Below are 25,467 nucleotides of genomic sequence, written 5' to 3' on the forward strand. Positions count from 1 at the left end.
AAATATCTTAGATAATAATAAAGTAATCCTGCCTGTGAATGTCTTTTAAGCCATGGCGCTGTTAGTGAGCAGAGAGCTGTGTTTTGTGGAGTGCAGCAGAGTAACGGTAGAAGCAGACACCTGTGCCCCTCCCTGCTGCATTAGTGCCCAGCATGGAGACAAAGGACACACATCTCTAGGTCTGCATGCAGAAAAGACTGGGTGAGGATTCCTTCATCCAGAAAATTCTAAGATTCTGTCTTATCTTAGCATGAACTTTTTCTCGAGAATATGGAGTTAACAGTAAAAACAGAGGCTTTGTGTCACAGATGTCTCTCCTCCTGGTTATTCAGAGGGAAGTAACCACTTAAACAGCAGATTAGTGTTCAGAAATAAATCATCCCAAGAAAACAGCAGAAAGTGTTCCCTCACAGAGCTAAGAGTGTGACTTACAAAAAGATCCCTCTTGATAATCTAGATAGTGGAATGCTGTAATTTACATATACATTAGGGACAGAGGGAATGTTAACATATGTGTGTGTGTGTGTGTGTGTGTGTGTGTGTGTGTGTGTAAGTCCTCCGTGGTTGCTGCTGAGATGATACAGCTGTAAATGCCATGAAACATTTCAATTTTGATATGACTCTATTTTTACTGGGACCTAGAAATAGAATTAGGATGTCAGCATTTTTCATCATGTATTATTATTTCCAAAATATTCAGTAGTGTTTTTTATATGAAATCATCTCCTGATGTAATTGCTGTGATGGATGGTGGTTTTCCTAGTTCTGTGAAGACACACATGTATATGTACATAGTAAAGTGGACTCTAGGGCTTGATGAGATAGCTCTCTGACTGAGAACACTTGCTCACAATCAGGAGTTTTGGAATTTGGATTTCAGCACCCACATAACAAGCTAGGCATCCTGTAGACACCAGTAACTCCAGCACTGTGGGATTGCACCCCCTCTTCTGGATTCTGTGGGTATATGTACACATAAACAAATCTTCAAAAAATACAGAGGATTCTGAATTACTGGCATAGCATAGAGTGTTTATAGTTAATATATATTAAATTCCTCAATGCTAATCCTTGTAAGAAGGATGTGGTCTGATATTAGGTCTTCAGGTGTGATTCTTACAGGGTGCGCAGAATCAGGACCATGTGGAGCTTGTTAGACCCACACATGTGGATAAGAAGTTCTGTGGATAAGATCCAGCATTCTGGGCTTTAATAAGAGCTTTCTTGGCATTTTGTTGCACACTGTTGTTAAGAGAACTGTTTACCAGATCCTTAAGAAGTTAGTGAAGTTTTGTATTAATGATTGGTATACATACATACATACATACATACATACATACATACATACATTTCAGTTGTCTTAGTATTTGACACATTTATTGGGCAGCTCTGACATCTCAATAGATGTAGTCAATGTGTTATGCTTAGACCTTGGTAATTGGCCTGTCTATCACCTATTATGTGTTAACTTTAAAATAACTTGTACAAACATCTGACTATATGCTTTATTGGGATTGAATATTCTCTAATTTTAATGATCAGAAATGAATTCTTTTGTTTTTAATATTACTTTTGTTCTTAAAATGTGTGATGTTAAATAATTCACAATATTTTTGGAGTGGGTGTGTGAATCACATCTTTGCATTACTAGATTTGACAGAATGAGTGGTATCTTTCCACCAGTCCTGTAAAGATACACTTTGTTGTGGTGCATGCTGGGGAAAATGCAAAGCATTGATTGTTCTGATAATGGGAGCTTCGATGTGGTCCTAGATAACTGTGTAGAATGCTTTCCTAAACCCTTTGCCACCAGGTTGAATATAAAGTCACAATAATTGTTAGTTTGAAATACTTCAGCAGATCTGACAAATTGCAATTTTTACTTTGGTTATATAAGTCTATGCTATTAAATATGTTCACACAGCAGCATTGTACAAGAAGGGCATTTGTGTGGCACACTTGGTCAGAACATGAGACTGTTCTTCAGTTTAGCCCAGTGTGGGGTAAGGTGGGTTGATTTTGTGGATTTCGGCGTGTTCTCTGTTGGGGACACAGTCATCCTGATGCAGTGAGGAGAGTCAGCACTCCCAGGGCCACATCTTGTTATTTTACTTGTGCTTCCATTTGTGATCATACTTCTCAGCTACACCATTTCCGAATGGTCATACGTCTGAAAATACACCTTTTTAAATGTACTTGTATACTTTGGTAAACACATAGTATTGTATTTTTATTGAAAAAGCTTACTTCTCATTTGAAATTTGTAGATGATAACTAATTCATAGTTATAGCTACTCACATTTTTAAGTTCTCTTTTCATTAGTTATGGCTGACAGAAACTTGACTGTTGACTAAATCTACCAGATGTTTTTCCCACATTGGCTATTGATCATGATGGCAAAGTCCACTTTGTTGGTTTTCAATGCCAGATTAAACTTTTACCTAAACTGAATACTTAGCGTGAACAACTGATTCATACCTCTTTGTCCAGTTTGTTTCAGAGAGCTCCCTAGAGCGTGAAGGTGTGGGTCTAGGTATTTGTGCTGCCTCACATTCCACCCTCCTCTGGTCTTTTTAAGGGTCTTTGGTCTCTTCCTTGCTGGCTTTCCACTATGTCATTGGTCTCTGTCAACATGCACAAATACATATTGTTATCAGAGAACGTGGAGTCTAACTGAATGTTCCATCTCTGCCTTCCTCATGTACAGCCTTGCTTAGTCATTCGCTTGGACACAAACCTCCTGCCCAGTGCTTATCACACAGGTTCTCTGTCAGCCTCTCTCCCCTGCCCTGTTGTACTTCCTATGGCTTTATGTCTGTAAGTGTGGTTGTCATTTTGTGACCATCACCTCACTGTGGCCTGCAGCACTTGTGAATTTTATTTTCTTTTAAATGTATTTATTTAATTATTTATTTACTTACATCTCAAATGTTGATCCCCTCCCCTCCTTCCCAGTTCCCCTGTTGTAGAGTGCCTCTCTGACCCCTCCTCCCCTTTGCCTATGAAATGGCAAACATCCCCCGCCCCCGTCCCCCACCCAGTTGTTACCCCAACTATGGTGCACCAAGTCACTGCAGGATTGGGCTCATCCTCCTCCACTGAGGCCAGACAAGGCAGCTCTCTGCTGCACATGTTTTGGGGACCTTGGACCAGCCAGTGTATGCCCTTTGGTTGGTGACTCAGTCCTGGGGAACTCCCAGAGGGCCATGTTGGTTGGCACTGTTGGTCTTCCTGTGGGGCTGCCATCCTCTTCCACTCCTTCAGTCCTTCCCCTAACTTCCACAGGGGTCCCCGCCTCTGTCCAGTGTTTGTCTGTGGGTATCTGCATTTCTCTCAGTCAGCTGCTGGGTAGAGCCTCTCGGAGGCTAGGCTCCTGTCTGCACACACAACATGGCATCATAATAGTGTGGAGGATGGGTGCCCGCTAATGGGATGGGTCTCAAAGGGGCCACTGGTTGGCCATCCTTCAGGCTTTACTCCACCCCTGCCTCTGCAGTTCTCACAGACAGGACCCATTTCCAGTCAGAAGTTTTGTGGGTGGGTTGGGGTCCCCATCCCTCCTCTTGGGGTCCTGTCTGGCTACTGAGGGTGGTCTCCAAACTGGAAAAAAGCCAAAGTATCATTATTTGCAGATGATTTAATAGTGTACGTAAGTGACAGAAAAAATATACCAGAGAACTCCCAGAGGTGCTAAACACCATCAGCAAAGTGGCTGAATACAAAATTAACTCGAAATAATTAGTTGCCTTCATTTATACAGGTGATACATGCGCTGAGGAGAAGTTAGGGAAATAGTGCCCTTTACAATATCCACAAGTAACATAAAAATACCTCGATGTGACTCTAACCAAGCAAGTGAAAGACCAGTATGACAAGAACTTCAAGTTCCTGAAGAAAGACGTTTAGGAAGATATCAGAAGATGGAAAGATCTCCCTTGTTCATGGATTGGCAGGATTAACGTAGTGAAAATGGCCATCTTACCAAAAGCAGTAGACAGATTCAACATATTCTCCATCAAACTTCCAACACAGTTCTTCACAGATTTTAAAAGAACAATTCTCAAATTCATATAGAAAAAGCAAAAAACCTAGAATAGCCCAAACAGTCCTGAACAGTAAAAGAACTTCAGGAGGAATCACCATCCGTGACCTAAAGCAGAGCCACAGTAGTAAAAACCTGCCTGGTATTAGTGCAGAGACAAACTGGTCCATCAGTGGGCCAGAAGGCTCAGAGATAAGCCCACACACCTGCTGACACTTGAGCTTGACGGAGAAGCTAACACCGTACAGTGGAACAGAGAGAATGTCTTCAAGTATTGGTGATAGTCTAAGTATCTGCATGTAGAATAAATAGATCCATATTTATCACCCTGCACAAAACTGACATCCAATGGGTCAGGATCAAAGACCTCAATGTAAAGCCAGACACACTGAATCTACTGGAAGAGGAAGTGGGAAGCAGCTTTGAACACGTTGGTATGGCTGGCATGGCTCAGGTGCTAAGACCAAGAATTAGTAAGTTGGACCTCTTGAAACTGAAAAGCTTTAGTAAGGCAAAGGACACTGTCAGTACGACAAAATGGCAACCTACAGATTGGGAAAAGATCTTCACTAACCCTTCATGTGACAGAGGGCTAATACCCAAAATATATGAAGAACTCAAGGAATTTTGTTTTCTTTGTTCATCTCTAAGGGTATGCCATGTCCCTTATGCCCAAGCATGGCAACTGCTCTGTGCTCCTTGGATATTCTTTGTTCTTCGGTTGCTGCCACTTCTCTTGCCAGTCCAGCCCCATACTTTCATACTCTCTCCCTGCTATATTATATTCTTTTTTTAATTTTTATTTTATTTACATTGCATGAATTGCCACTGTTTCTGTTGCCCCTTCCCTGACTTCATCATTCCATTCCCCCCACACCTCCCCCTCCTCTGAGAGGGTGCTTCCCCCAGCATTTCTCTTCTCTGGGGGATCCAGTTTCCTTAGTCCAGATAAGGCAGTCCTCTTCTTCTCATGTGCCCTTGGACTATGCTTCTTGGTTAGTGGCTTAGTCTCTGGGAGCTCTGAGGGGTCTGAGTTAGTTGACACGGTTGTCGTTGCTATGGGGTTTTAATCCCTCAGTTCCTTTAGTCCTTCCATAGGGGTTCCCAACCTCAATCTAATGGTTGGCTGTAAGTATCTGTATTTGTCTTAGTCAGCTGCTGGTAGAGCCTCTCAGAGGACAGCCATGCCAGTCTCCTGTCTGTAAGCCCATCATGGCATCAGTAATAGTGTCAGGGGTTGTGTGCACATGGGTTGAATCCCAAGTTGTGTCTGTCACTTGGTGGCCTTTCCTTCAGTCTCTGCTCCATTCTTGGTCTGCATTTCCTTTAGACAGGAATTCTGGGTCAAAAAGTTTGAAGATGGGTGGTGGTCTCCTGCATCAACTGGGGGCTTTGAGTGTTTATTGGAGGTAGTCTCTTCCAGTTCCATTTCCCTACTGTTGGGCATTTTGGCTGATGTCATTACCATTGAGTCCTGGTAGCCTCTCCCATCCCAGGTCTGAGATTTTCTAGAGGTTCTCCCAGCTCCCAGCCCAAACTGCCGAGCATTGAATCCATTCTTCTGGCCTTCTAGGCTTCTGTCCTCTCTCCCCACCACAGTACCCGATAATGTTCCCGTTTCTCCTCCTCTTCCCCTCTCCCACCCAGGTTCTTCCCTCTGTCTTCCTTCCATGATAATTTTGTTCCCTTTCTAAGTGGGTTTGGGCTATAACACAGTAGGCTCTTCCTTCTTGCTAAGCCTCCTGTGGTCTGTGAGTTGTATCATGGGTCTTGTGAACTTTTTGGCTAATATCTATTATCAGTGAGCATTACCAAGCATGTCCTTTTGGGTCTGGGTCACCTCACTCAGGATGGTATTCTCTACTTCCACCTGTTTGTCTGCAACACTCAGGGATGCTCTTGTTTTTAACAAGGACACGTGCTCCACTATGTTCATTATATTCTCGATATGGCAAATTTTGCTTGCTTTTACAAACGATACTTGTTTTTCCTTTTTTTTATTCTTTGAGTCAATATACATACTGTTTTTCTAGTCTAGAATATTCTCTGCTGCCCAAATTATCCATTGGTGATGATTAGATTCATTGGAGTTAATATAATGTCAGTTTGCAGGACTTCTTTCCTAGTTAGGGGTAATATTCCTATGTAACACCATGAAATTTCATGACCTAAGCAAGTTGGGGAGGAAAAGGATTATTTGGCTTACATTTCTACATTGCAGTCCATCTCTGAAGGAAATCAGGGCAGGCACTCAAACAGGGCAGGAACCTGGATGCAGGAGCTGATGCAGAGGCCATGAAAGGTACTGCTTACTGATTTACTTCCCTTAGGTTGCTCAATCTGCTTTTTAAAAATAGAACCCAGGAACACTAATCCAGGGATGGCACCACCCACAATAGGCTGGACCCTTCCCCACCAATCACTAATTATGAAAATGTCTACAGGCTTGTTTACAGCCTGATATTATAAAACCATTTTTCTTTATCGAGGTTCCCATCTCTCAAAGGACTCTAGCCTGTGTCATGTTAATATAAACTAGCCAGCAAAGCCTCAACTCATCCAGTCATTCAGTGACAGTTCCTCATAGGCTACTTTATATTTTAGTCCTTTTTTACTCCCTCCCTTCCTCCCCCTCCTCCCTTCTCTTCCTCCTTCCCCCTCTTCCTCCTTCCCTCCCTCTGCCTTCCTTCTTTTGCTTACCTCCCCCCTCTAGCCCCCCCTGTTTTTGCAGAGTCTCTCTTTGTAGTCCTGGCTATCCTAGACTTGGCTGGCCAAGGACGTAGAGGTCTCCACCTATCTCTGCCTCCTAAATGCTGTGTCCTGAGTCAGAATCTCTCCTGGAACTCACTATGTAGACCAGGCTGGTCTTGAACTCACAGTGCTCCGCCTCTGAGGCTGGCTTCTAAAGTGCTGGGATTAAAGGCATGCACCACCATAACCTACTTATATGTGCTTTCTATTTAATGTTTCTCTTCTCTGTAAATGGTAAGGATCCTGCTTTTACTTCACGATGGTATCTGCATAGGTCAAAACATAAAAAAAAAACATTTTTAAAAAGTCACTCATTTCTATTTAATAATTTTTATTCATTTATTTTCAAAAGACATTTGTTTGTTAGCAGCATTTTCTTTAATTTACCAAGTGAAGGAATTTTCAAGTTGAGTTGAATTGTCCTGTGATAATCTTGGTTAAAAGGATGCTTTGCACAAAACCTAGACAGTATTTGATGTTTAGTCCATGAATGCTATGGACAGTCAGAAGGCAAGGGTTTATATTTGAATGAAGTAGATAGATCTTAGTTAGATAGGCCATAAGGATAGTTATTATTGGAAAGAATTTGAGGTCAAGTTCTCCTTTACGTTCAGCCAACAATGCTCCAGTCTTAATTAGCTAGCTGTATAATGAGACTAAGAAGTTCTCAAGTTTGACTCTGCTCTCCTAGTACATATATTTCACTCTACAATATAAATGACTCAAGCATGGCAAAAGCTATGATCAAGGAGCTTGAGAAATGGCTCAGCAGTTAAGGGCAGTTCTTAGAGGGGATCCCTGTTTGGTTCCTAGCACTTACCAGTGGCTTATGACTGTCCGTAATTCCAGTTTCCGGAAATCCATTACTTTCTTCTGACCTCCTTGGGCACCAGGCACAGTGATACACATATATACATGGAGGCAAAGCATTTATATACATAAAGTAAGAATATAGACAAATTAGTCCTCAACTAAAATACAAAGAGAGTATATTCTATATTTTCCAGAAGTTACACTGAGTTGTGGTTTTTCTAAAGCCTTATTTATAAAGAAACTATATATTTAATTCATCTTTGAATTCCTCAGAATCAGAGATTTTTATTCATTTATGAAAATTGGGAACATTCTTCTTACCCTTTTTTTGGTAGTTTAGTGTAGTCCTCACTAGTATCTTCAGGTATTTTAATTTTTTCATTAAGGGTAGAAAATATGAAATGTTGAATCACAGAGTTTGTCTTAGTTTATAGTTCAAAAATTATAATTTAAAAACATTGTGCTCATACACAAACAGTAGTTTATTGCTATCTACAATATTACTGATTTAAACAAAATTTGTGTGCTTATGCTGTAATTCTGTGGGAGTGAAGTTCCGTGTTCTTCCTGTCAGCAACAGTGCTTCTAGGTAGGATGTGGAGTCTCCCTGGACTGGGTGCTGTGGGAAGAACAACACGTTGTCCCCCATCGCCACTCCACAGCCCCGCCAACAGTTCTCATCTCTCACCCATAAGATCGCCAGAAAATCGGCTCCGACAGGTCGGCTTGAAGATCTGAAGTAATCCTCAGGGAAGAGACAACTCATGCTTTGTTTGAAGTAGCAAAATTGGATTATTTTTCTCAGGTCTTTTGTTCTTTTGCAGTACTCTGAAAGGTTGCTACAAATATATAGTTGGAATATAACCACATAAGCAATAACTAAGTTAATCCATTTCTAATGTGAATGCACTGGACTCTAATATTGTTTTGCATGCTGCTGAAGGATGCGATTATTTTAATGAAACTAAATAGGATATTTTCCACTAGATGTTTAATCCAATAAACCTTTCCATATGGTCATTTGTTTCACTTCTGTGCAAGAATAGTATATAGAAAAAAAATGAATGGATGAGCAAGGGGTGTGTGAGAAGCAAGGCGGCTAAAGCAGCCCTGGCCAAGTGCAGCCCACAGTGCAGGGCACTGCCTGTTAAAGACAGTGGATGAAGAGGGAGTGGTGCTGGGTCTGCACTGAAGCCCACTCTGTGCCTTGTGACTAGCCCGCCTTTGTGCGATGATCTGTTTTTCCTACGATCCATTGACTGTCATACTTTATCCATGAAGCATCTCCTGTATACTTTGGTCTTATGACATTCAAATCTTAACAGCCCACAGTTTTGGTAAAAGTACTACACAAACCTATGCAGTTTGGGAATGTAATGGTCTATGCGATCTGCAAGACAATTGTGCCTGAGGGCTCTCAGTTGACCTTGGACGTTTTTCACATTAACTTCAGGAATGTAAACATGATTGATGTTTGTCTCTGCAAACTTTTCATAAATTTCTACTATATTGTTTTATATGTTTTACATGGCTTATTTAATTGATTTGTATGGAAAAATTTAATTCCTTAGTTATTATTAATTTAAAAGTTTTGTGAAAAGCATGGTTTGTTTGTTTGAAAGTTAAAATCTTAGAAAAATAGCCTCATTGAACTTACAAGTGGAAGTATTATATTAGCCAGTGCTGCTAGCTGTTTAATGGATTAAACATAGTGTTTTAGAATTAACCACAAAGAAATTCAGTACATGGATTTTTATTTTTAAAAATGTACTGTAAAATGGTTTTGAAATAAGACTGTAGGTATCCATCTGCTGACTGGATGCACAGCGTAGAGGCATCTGTGGGCCACTGAGTCCTTTACTTGAGGTGGAGTTTAGACTTTGTCTGACTGGAAGCACTTGGCATGCTAGTTTTATCAGCATCCATGTCAGTTACCCTTTCAACCTTATTCTAAATGTTTAGCTTCATTTTTGGGGGGCAGAATTACGAACATGGTCAAAATATTTATTTGTACTAATTAAAGTTACCAATACCATCCTTTGCCACCTTTAAAATGGAGACTTTAGAAGTTTGAAAACAAACAACTTGTATGAATATTTATAAAGCTGTTGATTTGTTATACTGTATCTAGAAATTAATATATATAAATTATATTTTAGAATAAAATATATTGCAAAATCAAATTTATTTTTAAAAAGCTGTCTTAAACCTGCCTAATACCTTATGTACTACTTAAATATTATCTTAGAGTTTAAATCTAAGAGTTTAAACTGATAGAGAGCTGATTATACACACTACATTGGAATGTAAAATGGAATTTTAGGACAATTTAGTTTAGTCTCTGAGGCTGTGTTTAATTATTTTTATCATTATTATTTACTGCTTTTATATTTTATTTTCAATCTAATCTAGTGTTTTTATAAGTAGTTATATTGGAAATGTATTGTTCAGAACCTTAAAATCTGAATCGTGCAATAAATAGCTTACTAAAAGGAATAGTTTTTAGTAATTTGATTAGATTATAAATTTGATTTGACTCTATTTCTAAGGTTATTTAAACCCAAATTTCAAAGTATCTAATTTTATAAAAATAGAGAAATGAATTTCATTGTGTTTTAAAAAATCAGAATTGGTCATTATAAGAATATTAGTAAAATCATTGCCTTACAGATCTTCCAATTTTTCTTAATAACGTGTGTCACTTGTTTGCAGATCCTGTGGTATTGTGGAAATTCCCAGAGGACTTTGGAGATCAGGTTGGAAACATAATTTAAAAACATTTTAAGTTGAAGTATCATTATTACTATGAACTACTGGTACTATTTATGGATAGCTGCAATTATTTTTTCTTGATCAATTTTGAGAAAGAAAGAGTATGGAGAATATACAGAAAAATATTTAGATGTGACCAAATGGGCATTAACTTACTAGACCAGGCTGGCCTTGAACTCTTACAGATTCCACTTAGCCTGTCTCCAGAGTGCTGGAACTGAAGCTGTGCACCACCACACAGCGCTTCCTCGCTGTCTTTAAAACTTTTTACTAGCATTTATTCATTGTGTAGAACACTAGGTTTCATTATGACATTTTGAACATATGTAAATCCACTTTGATCATCTTCAATCTCCCGTTGTCATAGCCATCTCTCCTCATCCACTATTCCCTGGCTCTACCACCAAAGACTCCCTCTCTGTTCCTGTTACTTATGCTGTCTTTAATTACTGCTGTTAATATAGACATACATATAAATATGTAAATATAAACCTACTGAGTCAAGTTAGTGGTGCTCGAATGTATGTTTTCCGGGCTGACCCCAAGGGGCTCATCCCTGGGGAAGGTTGGTTCTCTCTCTCAGAGGTCATTAATTGCTTGTAGCTCTTAATCTGGTGGTAGGGCTTTAGGAGAGTTCGATCATGCACATTGGTATGCTGACTTCATTTCCCTGGACGAGGTCTTGTTTGGGCTACCCTATTGCTGAGATTTCTCCTTAGTCTTAAACCCCAGCTTGGAAGTTACTTCTTCTAAGGCTTTCTTGAGTTTCTACAGCAACCTGTGTATGATCTTTTAGCCCCTGTTATATACCTCAAGTCTTTCCTGTTTCCCAACTCACTGTCTCTCATTTTCCCCTGGTTTCCACATGCTGCAGTGGCTGGCATATAATAACGTGTGAATAAATGTTTGGGTTGCAGAGTGAGTGACAGATTAAAAAAAAAGTTATCTTGGCCACAGTGGGAAAAACAGGTAACTAATGTTCTAGGAAGGATAGTCCAGGAAGCTCTGTGTAAGCTTCCGTTTAGAAAGGTTTTCGGGGCTATGGTAAATATAGTGGAGTTTCATTAAGGTGTGAATGAACAGTGTAGCTTGATGAGTTTGCCGTGTGACGGTTAGAGTGCTTGCCACTGACTCATGACAAGTTCCTCCTTTCATTTCCATAGAATAATGTTGCTCTTACAAATGCTGTTGGGCAGGGGTACATGCCACTCACTGTCATCATGTCAGTCAGTTAGTAACATGCTACTCATTAGCAAATCCTGTAGGAAATATTTGGAAAGTTTAAGCTATGTTAAGTGTGTCAAAGGAAAAGAAATACTTTGATGCATGCATTTCAGCTGTATCCTTTTAGGGCTTTCTTATGCAGAGGCTGCCAGCTAGCTGCCTGACAGTCAAACTCTGGTACTTCAGTCTTTTATGTTCAACCAAGTGTAGCTGTTGTACTGTGTGTTTAGAAGGAGTGCTTAAACTTGTGACCACTTACAGTTGTATTTATTCATTCAACTTCCTTTCCCTGTTTGATTTAAAAGGGATTTGGCTAGTGCAAAGATTTTCATGATGTAAACTGAGCCATTGATATCTGGGTATTTTGTAATTTTATTTAGTGTGAAGATTTTTATTTATGAAGATCTAAATTATGCAGAAATAATTTATTGACCCTAGTATTAGAAAAATAGTCAGAAACAGTTATAGACTATTAAATTAATTTTTAAAACTGTATGTTTTAAAATAAACCAATTTTTGATATGAAAGGAAAGTTTATTTCACTACTCTTATTAGAATGTATATGCATACACATGCATATGTCTCTGTATATACATATGACAAATTGGTTAATTTTTTAAAGACATTAGGATTTATAGTGAGAATGGGTAAATATAAAAAAATTAATTGTATTTAGATGCTTTCTTTGTTTCATATTCCAAACATTTTGAAACTATTTTTAGTAACCTTAAAATACCTATTCTTTCTTGTCAGTATGCTTTTGGTAGGAATATACAGTATTATATCCTTGTTATGTTGTTGTGTCTTAAGAAGAGAACCAGATCGTCAACTCTTACAAGATTTATTTCCTTTGCCAGTAAAATGTTAGCAAATTTAATATAAAACATGACCACACTCTTATTTTACTGTATAATGCTTTATTTTGAATTATTGAAATTAAAATTTTCATGGACAACTGTAGGAAGCTAGTTTGGAAAGACAATGATATTTTCTATATTTAGTTTTATGGATTAGGTATTTGCTGGCACAAATTGTGCTTTCACAAATTTGCAGTGAAAAAGTGTTTAAGAAACATTTGCGATGATGTGTTTGCAGCCCTGCAAGAATGACATAACTTCTCTGCCGAAGGCTGGAAAGTTTCACGTTAGTGAGCATCTGGATCTTTATAGTGAAATTATTATATTCTAACTCTACAAATTATTTTGTTCAGATAGGAAGGCCTCACTGTGCCCTACAGCCTATAGAAATAAAGTCATGTGTGATATAGGCGGAAATAAATACAAGTTTCTCACAGAAACGTTTTTGTCAGCAAAAGTGAAGTTGAGCTTCAGTTCTGCAGTGAGCTTCAGAGATGCAGAGGGGCAAAGGACTCTTCCAGAGTGAAGTAACCCTCCCCACAGGTTGAGCAGTGTGCAGTCTTAGTGGGAGGGTTTGGGCACTTGGTTCAGAACTACATCTAAGTTTTCACTTAAGAAAAAGAAGGTGACAGGTGAAGATGGTCGAATGTGAAAAGACGGAAACAGTGAGATGCCTAGATGTTGCTTGAAGGAAATAAGGACTTGAAATTGACATAAACTCCTTGTTCACATGGACTATGCTACTTTGTATTCAAGCTTGCTCATATCTGCCTGCTGCTTTAAAAATGAGTCTTAAACCTCTTGAGGTTTAAGTTGAATCCGGGAAGAGCTGAGCCCTCACTAACTGATTCCCCTTCTGTATTTGATGGTGGTTTGCTCGTTTTCATTGCGTTCTTAGTAGAGAACGCTTTTGAAAAGAATAAGGTTGCTCATTGTATGTAAAGTTTCTGCCTGATATGCAGTTCGGGAGAGCAAGTGATGTGAAGATACTTTGCTATTAAAACATTTAGATTTAAACATATTCTCTATCAGCTAAAAATACTGAACTTGGTCAGCATATGGTACTAGCTAGCCTCATGCCCATCAGCTCTTTTGTTGTCTTGTTATTGTTACAGGGCTTAATGACAGTTGTAAGCCAGGGTTGGGGGTGTGGGGGTGGGTCCTCCCTGGGGAGAAGAGGAGGAAACTGCAGTGTGGATTATGGAAATATGGATTGATCTCAAAGAAACCTCCTTTTAAAGAAAGGGCCTCACTCAAAGAAAAGCTCAGAGAAACTAGTGAAAAGATGATGGAATATGATGTAAAAATGATCACGTGAAGTCTTCCTTTCATTCCCAGCTGCTGTATTTTGGGGAAAGAAACACATTTGTATATTAAGGGAGAACTAAAAGAGCCAGATGAATAGCATTATTTATTAGGTATATTTTCATGTTGATTCAGATAAATTATGTGCATTTTAATAGATTTTACATATGCCAGACATTTTAAGTCTTGAAAAGTATAATGTTAGGATGTTTAGTATGAGCATTTCAAGGAGAACACTAATTTTGGCCCTTTTTATATGGACCCATTTGTAAAAGTCAGCTTTTAGGTTCTTATATAATATGCTGACTTCTTTAACTGCTTGTACTAGTGAATATTTAATTTAAAATGTAAGTGGTTTCTTTCTTTTAAACCTAATTATCCAAATATTATACAATTTGATGTTTATTCCATTATGTTTTGTCTGTAATTATAGCTTATTTTGATTTGTTTAGATTAATTAAGAATAAATTCTAACAGTTTTTTTTTTTTTTTTTACAAAACCTAGGCAAAGGGATTCATGTAGCTTTACTTAGATTTTGTTATTCTTGTACACAAAGAAAATCAAGGTTCTGAAGTTTGAAATTCAAAACTAGTGGAGAGTCAGCATTCAAGTGTAGGACAGAGGCACCTGGGAGGAAGACCACAGCTTTAAGGCCAAATATTTCCAGTTTGACCATGCTAGGAGGGTGTAACTTCTCAGGCAAGGCTGATGTTACAGAATTCACTAGTGCAAGTGAACCTGGGACACAGGCTTAAGGACAGGGATCTCAGAGATACTTAGTTCTACAGACCCCTCCGTGGTGAAAAAGGGGAGTTTGATAACCTTATCCGCTCAGGCTTTTTATAGCTATTTTTGTTCTGTAAGAGATGGGTAATATACTGACTTCTTTTATGTTTTTATGACTCCTGATGGCTATCTTGGACCATTTAATGGTTTGTATTGTAAACGGAAGAATTCAAAAGCCTTTGTTGGATTATTGATTGAATTAGTGCAAGGGGAAAACTTTGACTAGATCATTGATCAGCTAGGGAATAAGGAGGGGGAGAATCATGTTATCTAGCTCCAAGTTTTAAGATTTAGGGAGTGGAAGAATTCACAAGAATTTAAGGCACAAGATCTGGTTTAAATAACTGCCAGAGGGTTAGTGTGAAATATGTGAACTGTGTGGTAAGAATACAAAAGTAACTGGTCTGGTTGATGAGGAACTTTGTGCCTATGCTTCCTGCTCTTGGTGTAAAAGAAATAAATAACGATCAAGGGCATTTATGTAAGATGTTTCCACATGTTTCATTTATGCCCTAGGAAGTAACCTTTAAGGCTAAGAACATCATTCCGAATGGTGACTTCTTTGACTGCCATTGTAGTTGTTCAGACTGCACTAAGGGACAGTAATATAGACGATAGGAAGGGTGTACTTTCCTTTGGTGTTTTTGTTGTGTAGGAATAAGTACACGAGATCTAACCACTCTATGTAATTCCAGATATTGTGAGCCCTGAGCAAAATCTTTAGTAGACCTCTGGCACTTACGCAGCTTGCACAACTGATTGTTATACTGTCTCTGGGAGCACCATGTGGACATGACTGTTTTAGATGCTTCTTTGAATATTCTGAACGATGTTTATTTCACTTAGCATGATTGTCTTAGTCAATCTATGATCTTTTATGATAAGAAAAACTTAGAATAAGAACCACACAGTACTAAATTAGGGGAAAACCTGTTCAGTACTAAAGACTAGGGGCAACAAAGACAGACACTGGGAAGGAGCATGCTGGCCTATGGCCAACATTTACATCCTGACCTATGAAGATGAGGTCAGCTTTTGTGTGGCAACTCAAAGGGCACTTTTCTGAGGTTAGGGACAGCATTCACAAATGATCACCAAAGGATCGTACCAGTACCTGTGACCTGACCTCAAAAAGGACTGCCCAGGTATGTGGCGGACATCAGTGAGTCCCAGAAAGGAATTCCTGAAGATTTGAGGTGGGAGTTACATGGAGGCTGGATTATATTAGAACTCTGTACCCCTACCCAGCTCTCTCTTCACTTTTGTTCTTTATTTAATACCCAATTTCAGTTTATCAGGGTATCTCCATCCTGCTCTGTTCTAGTCTGCTGTCTAGCTCATTTATTCTTCTTTTTTTCTGTTTTCTCTTTCTTCCTTATCATTTTTCCCATGGTCATCTCAACACAGGCTGGCAGGGTTTATACAGTCTGTAGGATGTTGAGATTTGGGGCAGTCTTAGTGTTATATTAATCTACTGAATTTAAAAGTCTTTTTTGAGAGTTTCATATATGCATCCAATGAAATACAATACGTAATCCATTTTCCTCCCTCTAGCGTGCCCTACCTCTAACTTCATTTTTTAAATTTTTTATTTGGCCAGCTTACTGAGTTGAGCTGCCCATTTGTGCATGTGCATGAGGCAGCCCACAGGAGCGTGGGAAGCATACTAGTCAGTGGTCATATCCTCAGAAAAAGGGGGTGGGGGGTGATTTTCCATCCTCCAACAACTATCTATTGCCAATAGCTTCTCAGTACGGGGGGGGGGTGCTGGGGTAACCACAGCTTCTGTGAGTTCATGAGAGTGATAGCCATGCCATGTCCAGAGGACAGAGCTCATAGCATGTCTTCCCTCCTCTGACCCTTATGCTCTCTGCCTCCTTTTACAGTGTTCCCTGGCTTTGGTGCATGTGCGTGTATGTGGTTGAATACAGCTGTCCCATTTAGGGCTGAACACTCAGTTTCTTATGCTCAATATTTTGATCATTAACTTCAACCCACTGCAAAAGGAAGCTCTGGTAACAAGGTTAAGAACAGTCATAGTCTGTGAATATAAATATTTAGAAGACAGTTAGACAGCGTGACTATCTAGCAGAATAGAAATAGCAGGCTCTACCCTTGGGCCTATGACTTTTATAGCCATAAGCTGTTTTTCATCAGGATTATGGTATCAGCCATGAAATTCCCTCTTGTGGAGTAGACCTCATATCCAACCAAAAAGCAGATAGTTATCCCATAACAGTAGCGCCAGTATTAGTGAGCCCCTCATACCTGGAAGGTCAGTGTTGCACCATGCATGTCCAGGACTGGGTAAGACCATTGATGTCTTTCTCTCCCGGAAGGCCAGCTGCACAGCACATTCCAGCATCACGGAAGCTAGCCAACAGGAAGGTATTTCCTGCTCTGTTTGAGCTTGACTTCTCTCTGTCCTACAGGCAATGTGCATGGTGTCTTTAAGAGCAGAGCCTTTCCGTATGCTTATGGTGGGTAACCAAGGACAATGGCCATAAACAGTGCTATTTTGGAAGCTTGTGGAGATTCCCTGGCCAATAACTAGTAGGAAATATTTCATTTCTGGCCCTGTGGCTTTTATGTAATAACCCGTGTCTTTTTGAGCTCTGTTGTTCACCCATGCAAGGTGAACCTTGTGAACCACTGTTGTAAAAAGTTGTAATTTGAAACTAACTTGCTCTGCATAGGCTTTTAAAAATATGTCCTTAGTTTTGGTCATTCACAGTAACTAACTTATTTATGCTTCAGTCTTACCAATGTTCCTTTATTTTTTAAATGATTAGCCTTTAAGCGTGATTTAAGTGTGATTATTTTTGACTACTACTGCATTTTCACAATGGTCTATCCATTAATAGTAATTGCTTCTAAGACAGTAGTCTCTCACAATAATGCTGGCATCCCATATAGTGTACCAGGACAAAAGCAATATACCACTACAATCTTGATTCTCTTGAACACTGCAAACATTTCATTATGTAAGTATTGTTAGAAACAATTTAGCCAGTGGCATGACCCCAAGAAAACAAGTCTCAGTGCAAATAACACAAGATATGAAAACCCAAGGCAATGCTCCTCTAAGAATTACTGATCCCACACTAATGGCTTCTAATGGCAGCGTCAAGGTGAAATCTCAGGCAAATAATTCAGAAGAAATCAGAGAGCGCACATGCAGCATGGTCTAACACACAGAGGACACAAAACCAAATTCTACACAACAGCAGAACAGTTTATGTAATAAGGCGTCTGAACAGGAATATGTAACAGGATCTGAAAATGGCACTCCGCAAAGCAACAGAAACATGGAAGAAAAACTGAACTGAAAAACTGGAAATTAAAATGCCAATAAGTCATGGAAAGCCCCAACAATAGAATGGATCACAGGGAGCTCAGAATGGTAAACTGGGAGACAAAGTAGATGAATTGTAGCCAACAGATAACAAAAGATAAATTAATAAAGTGTGACCTGGCCCCACTTGATGTGTGTCATTTATGGAAAGAACAAATCTAGGAGTCGTGAACATAGAAAAAGAAATATTTAATGCTAAAGAGAGACAAATCATTTACGTAAAATCATTGCAGAATATTTTCTAAATATAGATACAAGGGGCTTTTAAAAACAACAGATAGACAAGGCCAGCAAACAACCTCTCCACATTGCACTGTAGTTAAAACTGTAAATACATAGAATGAAGAAAAAAAATGTGGGGAGAGTTCAGGTAAAGCCAACTCACATGAAATGGCAGGTCTGGCAGTAATAGCAGATTTGACAGCAAAAACTCTTAAATGCACAAAGTCTTACAATGATGTATTTCACATTCTTAAAGAAGCTCATAACCGAGACTACCCTACTCTCCAAAAAACCCCATCTGTTATCTTTGAAGAACTAATTTTTCCTGATAATAACAGACTATGAATTCATGACTTCTAAGCTGTATCTTCAAATATATAAAAGATTGAAGTACTCCTTTAAACTGGAAATTTAGACACACCCAGAAGCTGGAGAAACACTAAAGCATGCTAGCATAAGTAGTTAAGCCAATGAGGAAAGGCTATGCACAAAATCTTATAAACCAACAGTATGACAGGCAGTAATATACACCTCTTAATAATTCTGAATACCAGCAATCTTGACTCCATAATTAAAAGGCACAAACTAGCAGGTTGTTTGAGAACACAAGATCCATCTTTCTGATTCCTCTGAGAAGTGTGCTCACCATCAAAGGCTGAGGCTGCCTAGAATGAAAAGGTGGAAAAGGCTCCTCAATCCAGTCAGTGCAGCTAGCAAGCATATAGGTAAGTGTTCTGCTCCTTGACAGATACACATCAAACGAGGCCGTTCAGGAGACATGAAGACAGCTACTTCATGCTTTTTTAGAGGGACATTTCTTCAAGGACTTTAGAATTTTCTTTTTAAAAATATTTATATTTTTGAGAACTTCATATTTGAGTATTATTTTTAAATAATTTCCCTCATTTTTCTTTTACTAACCCTTCTTCCAACTATGTCACAAATTATTTTCTTTACTGTTACATATATTAATATAAATCTTTAAGTACAATCTGCTGATTGGTTTTAGTGTGAATCATATGTTATATTTTTTAGGGCTGATGACTTGATACTGAGTAACAAATTAGAAGGATCATCTGAAGGAAGGAGTTCTCCTCTTAGAAGTTATTCCTGCCTGTAGCTCTTCATCTGGCATAGTAGGACCTTGTGGGAGCTCTCCAATCCACATTGGCATGTCCGCTAGTGTTATCATGGTTCAGGTCTGGTTTAAGCAACTACTTCGTTGAGATTTTATGGGTTCAGCTTTCCTGTCATACATAGGAAACATAGTCTTACAGTCATTCTGCCCCATTTTATGATGCCTCCCTGAGCCTTGGGTGTGGGGAGTGTGTTGGAGATGTAACACTTGGGACTGGTGTCCACAGCTAGTTTTTCTCTGCGTTTTGACCAGTTGTGTATTTCTGTAATAACCTGAGATTCTTCTCCTTCATTTTGCCTTCTCTATAATTTGAAGGTTTGGACTTTTTATGATGTCTCACAATTTCTACATGTTCCTTTCCTGTGGTTAAATATTTTTTGCCTATTGGTCAAATATCTCTACTTTATTTTCAAGTGTTGATGTTGTTTCTTCTACTTGATACACTCCACTTTAAGTTGTCCCTCTTAGGTTTTAGTTGGGCTATTGACTTTTTCAATTTCTTCATCATTTCTGGTTGAGCTCTTGTCTGCATTTCTATCTCTACTGAATTCAGGCTCCAAATGTTGGATTGTCCTTGTTATCTTATTCAGTCACATGCTTATATTTTCTTGGTTGATTTTTCACACACTCAGTGTTGATTTTGGACTAGAGAAATGGGGATGTGCACCTGTGCAGTCCTCACACACTCAGGCACAGCTCAGGTAGCATAGCTTACACGAGGCCAAACAGTTCCAGCTGTTTGGATCACTGCCATGCTTTCTCTCTTAACACACACTGATTTGGAGTCCCTCCTTTCCTCTACTCCAAAATCAACACCGACTATGCGAAGGAGTTACTGGTCAGTTTTCCGTACCCTGTCTGAAATCAAAACAAAATTCAACAAGACAAGGGTGGAGCTTATTTTTGTTCTTCATGCAACATGGTATTCAAACTCTTAGCAAGAGTAAGAACAGAAGAGGACGAAGTCAAAATGATACAGGTTTGAAAGGAAGCAATCAAAGTGTCCTTATTTGCAAGAAATTAGCTTCTATGTATGAGAGCAAAAGACTCCACCAGAAAATTCTTAGCTCTGATGAACAATGTCTGCAAAATAGCAGGACACAAGGAAAAATCAATAGTCTACAGTATACCAATAACAAACATACTAAGAAAGAGCCCATTGCTGTGTTCCATTCGCTGTAGTTGTGCCTGGCAGGTAGAATACCTTGGAGGATATCTGCTTCATGAAGGGAAAGACATATGCAGTTAAAACTTATTGCATCTAGCTAGACTTGGTGGCACGTGTCTTTAACCCAAGTACTCGGAGACAGTGGAAGGTGGAGTTCAGAGTTAGATTGTTCTACATGGTGAGACCTTATCTTAAATGAAAACCAAAACAGTGGCGGAAGCGGTTGTGGCAGTGGTGGCAGCAGCAGCAGCAGCAGCAGCAGCAGCAGCAGTAAAAACCCTTTAAAATAAAAAGTTGAAGAAGATACTAAAAATTGAAAGACCTTCCATACTCCTGGATTTGAAAAGAGCAATATGATGAACACAGATACCTCAACAGAAGTAATCTAAAGATTCAGTGCAAACCTTATCTTACACAGAAAACAAGTCTCAAATCATGTGGAAGCACAGAACATCCATCCCCTCACCCCAGCAATCCCCCAGTAACCGAAACCATCATAGCAAAATGAAGGTGATGAGGGGATGTCAAGTCAAACTGCAGAGCCATGCAACAGAAACAGTGGCACTGTCAGAAACTGCACAGGTCCGTTGAATTCAGTGGCGTGTGCAAGTGTAAACCCACACATCGTAGTTGCCTGGCTTTTACAAAGATGCTAGAAACACACTGGTTGAAAGCGAGCCTCTTGAGCAAATGGCACTGAGAACACTGCATACTCAAATGAAAAAATAAGATTAAAATCCCTATCTTTGTGTCTGTAGAAAATAAACTCCAAGTGGATCAAAGATCTTTTTTTTTTTCCATGTTCAGCTGGCTTATGTTTATTTGCTGTACTGAACAAAATGGTTTCATACATGTACCGAGAAGCTGACTACTCAAAACACTTTTTCCTCATTAAAAAAACAAAACACACACACCAAAAAATAAAACAAAAACAAAAACCCAATAACTCAACATAGAGTCCAGAATGGTTAATTTAATTGAAGAACCTGCCATTTCTATGGCTGATCCTTTTATTTATTTATTTATTTTTCTTTTATTTTTTGCATTTTTATTGGATATTTTATGTAATTACATTTCAAATGTTATTCCCTTTCCCAGTTCTCCCCTCTCTCAAGCCCTCTTCCTCTGCTTCTGTGAGGATGCTCCTCCTTCTAACCACCCACTCCCACCTCAACACCCTGGCTTCCTGTACACTGGGGAAATGAGCCTTGGCAGGACCAAGGGCCTCTCCTCCCATTGATGTCCAACAAGAGCATCCTCTGCTACATGTGCTGCTGGAGCTATGGGTCCCTCCATGTCTACTCTTTGGTTGGTGGTTTAGTCTCTGGGAACTCTGGAGGGGGCAGATCTGATAATTATTGTTCTTTTATGGGTTGCAAACCCCTTCAGCTCCTTAAGTCCTTTCTCTAATTCCTCCATTAGGGTCCCTTTATTCAGTCTGATGGTTAGCTGCAAGCATCCTCATCTGTATCAGTAAGGCTCTGGCAGAGTCTCTCAGGAGACATACATATCAGGTCCTGTCAGCAAGCACTTCTTGGCATCAGCAATAGTGACTGGGTTTGGAGGCTGCATATGGGTGGATCCCCAGGTGGGGCAGTCTCTGGATGGCCTTTCCTTCAGTCTCTGCTCCACAATTTGTCTTCATATTTCCTCCTGTGAATATTTTATCTCCCCTTCTAAGAAGGACTGAAGCATCCACACTTTGGTCTTCCTTCTTGAGCTTCATGTGGTCTGTGTATTGCATCTTGGGTAATTAGAGCTTTTGGGCTAATATCTGCTTATCAGTGAGTGCAAACCATGTGTGTTCTTTTGTGACTGGGCTACTTCACTCAGGACGATATATTCTAGTTCCATCCATTTTGCCTATGAATTTCATGAAGTCACTGTTTTTAATGGCTAAGTAGTACTCCACTGTGTAGATGTACCACATTTTCTGTATCCATTCCTCTGTTGAAGGGCATCTGGGTTCTTTCCAGCTTCTGGCTATTATAAATAAGGCTGCTGTGAACATAGTGGAGCACGTGTCCTTGTTATAGGTTGGAGCATCTTTTGCCCAGGAGTGGTATAACTGAGTCCTCAGATAGTACTATGTCCAATTTTCTGAGGATTCTCCAGATTCCAGAATGGTTGTACCAGTTTGCAATCCCACCAACAATGGAGGAGTGTTTCTCTTTCTCTACATCCTCCCTGGCATCTGCTGTCACCTGAGTTTTTTATCTTAGCCATTCTGACTGGTGTGAGGTGGAGTCTCAGGGTTGTTTTGATTCGCATTTCCCTGATGACTAAGGATATTGAAAATTTCTTTAGGTGCTTTTTGGCCACTCAACAATCCTCAGCTGAGAATGTTTCATTTAGGTCTGTACCCCATTTTTAATAGGTTATTTGGCTCTGTGGAGGCTAACTTGTTGAGATCTTTGTATATTTTGGATATTAACTCCCTATCAGATGTAGGATTGGTAAAGATCTTTTCCCAATCTGTTGGTTGCCATTTTGTCCTAATGACAGTATCCTTTACATTACAGAAGCTTTGCAATTTTTTTATGAGGTCCTATTTGTAGAGTCTTGATCTTAGAGCATAAGCCATTGGTGTTCTGTTCAGGAAATTTTCTCCAGTGCCCATGTGCTCAAGGCTCTTCCCCACTTTTTCTTCTACTAATTTGTGTGTATCTGGTTTTATATGGAGGTTCTTGATCCACTTGGACTTGAGCTTTGTACAAGGAGTTAAGGTTGGATTGATTTGCATTCTTCTACATGCTGACTACCAGTTGAACCAACACCATTTGTTGAAAATGCTGTCTTTTTTCCACTGGATGGTTTTAGCTTCTTTGCCAAAGATCAAGTGACCATAAGTGTGTGGGTTCATTTCTGGGTCTTCAATTCTATTCCATTGATCTATCTACCTGTCTCTGTACCAATATCATGCATTTTTTCATTATTGCTCTGTATACAGATTGAATTATCAAATTATTAGGAAAAAGGATAGTATTTTAAGGTATTATAAGGCAGAACTTTTTGATAAGGACACCAGTTGATTTGGAATTCAGGGCAGTAGCCAATAAATGGGTCCTTATGAATTAGAAATTTTCTATGCAACAAAGGAATTTGTTATTCCAATGGAGATACAGTTTATAAAGTGAGAAATGTACTTACAAGCTGTATATATGGGGTTATATTAATATCAACATATATAGAAGACTAATCAGTGGACAACTAAGTCAGTAACACAGCTAATGAAATAAGCAGAGTTCACAAAAAGATGCAAATGGCGAGTGAACATGTTCAACTTCACTGGAATCAGATAAGTCCAATCCAAATTCCTTTAAATTATATTTCACCCCAGTCAGTAAGATATTCAATAAGGAAGCAAATGACAAAATATGTTGTTGAGAGTGGGGATGTGGACAAAAACTTTTATACTGTGTTTGTGGGAATGTAATGTTGGTCTTCACTATGCAAGTCAGTATGGAGGCTTTTTAAAAGTGTGAATGTAAATCCATTATGTAGGTATTTATCCAGAGGACTCCCAGGTCACATACTGCAGAGACAATTTGTGTCAATAGTTACTGCAGCAGTATTCACAATAGCTAAGTCATAGTGCCAGCTTAGGTATGTGTCAACAGAGGACTGGGAACAGAAACATTGTATCGACACACAATGGACTGCTTTGTCAGCCGTTCAGAGGAATATAGGTATGTATGTCTAATGCAGGCTCACAGATTAGACTGGAGGGAAATTGCGTGAATAAAGCCAATCTCAGAAAGATATTTGCGTCTTTTTTCTCATTTGTGGTTCCTAGGTTTTATATAGACATATACAATATATGTGTATTTGATAACAATTGAAACTGCAGAACAAAGGGGACTAACAGGAGGGGAAGGGGATGAAAAGGAGGGTGGACAGAATAGGGTGCTATAAGTTCAAGATAAACAGTATACACTTTTATGAAAAGTTAAAAACATGATAAAACCCCAAACATTAAAGGTATTTTCTGATGGAATTTTTGACTAAAATCTCTAGATCTTCATTTGTTTTATATACAGTTTTCATTCTTTTTAAAAGCTTCTCTTATTAAATGCACAGGAGGTAAAGAATTATGCCTTCTGTTGCCAGATACAGCACCCATCTCCTTTTGTGCATAAGCATGTTTTAGGTTGTGAATTAGATCAATCAAAGATGACAGGAGACCGCAGAGATATTTCAATATACAACTAACACACACACACACACACACACACACACACACACAAACACACACACACTCGTTCTCTCTCCCTCACTCCCACCCTTCCATCCACCCTCCCTCTCTCCCTCCCTACCTTCCTCCCTCCCTCCCTCAGTGTGTGTGTGTGTGTGTGTGTGTGTGTGTGTGTGTGTGTGTGTGTATGTATGTATTCTGGTTTGCTTTCAGTTGCAATTTGGCGAGGAAAGGCTTTATATTATCTTATAGCATATAGTCCCTCATTAAGGTACATCAGGGCAGAAGGAGCATCCTGGAGGCACACACTGAAGCAGAAACCACTCAGGAGTGCTGCTCATTGGCTCACTCCCCTTAATGTAGCCCAGACCCACCTACCTGCCTGTGGGTGGCTCTACCTACAGTGGGCTGACTCTGCCATCCTAGTTGTTACAGGAGAAAACACCTGTAGTCTTGTCTACAGGCCAAGCTTATGGAGGCATTTGCTCAGTCTGGTTCCCTTTTCCAGATGGCCTGAGTTGATGTCTAGTTGACACAGTCTTACCAGCATGGTCTCTTCTCAATACATTCCACACATCTCTCACTGGCTGCATCTGCCTCATGGACCTACTGAAGTCTAATGTTGATAATTTATTGTGAATTTTTGATAGTGAAGTCAATTAAAATTAGTAATCTAAACAATATTAATGTAAAAACACACAGATTTGTGTGTTTTTTTTTTTACTTAGGAAGGGTAAAGATGAGTTTTATTTCTAATTAAAAACACAAAACAGAAAAATGTGAAAACCAAGAGGAAACATATCTTATTGGGCTTAGCTTGTTTTTTCCCCATTCTTT

At 39.2% G+C, this 25,467-nt stretch overlaps 1 protein-coding gene across 9 annotated transcripts in view; it reads left to right on the plus strand.

The window, feature by feature from the left end:
* Positions 1–25,467, plus strand: part of Dennd1b (DENN domain containing 1B) — a 227,656-nt gene that overhangs the window by 51,219 nt on the left and 150,970 nt on the right. For all 9 annotated transcript variants that reach the window (XM_063272684.1, XM_039091333.2, XM_003751245.4 and 6 more), the window contains one exon: positions 10,320–10,363. In XM_063272684.1, coding sequence (XP_063128754.1) covers positions 10,320–10,363 — 44 coding nt within the window. The remainder of the gene's footprint in view (positions 1–10,319; positions 10,364–25,467) is intronic.

Source organism: Rattus norvegicus, chromosome 13, assembly GCF_036323735.1.
Source record: "Rattus norvegicus strain BN/NHsdMcwi chromosome 13, GRCr8, whole genome shotgun sequence".
In the NCBI taxonomy this organism is placed as follows: Eukaryota; Metazoa; Chordata; class Mammalia; order Rodentia; family Muridae; genus Rattus; species Rattus norvegicus.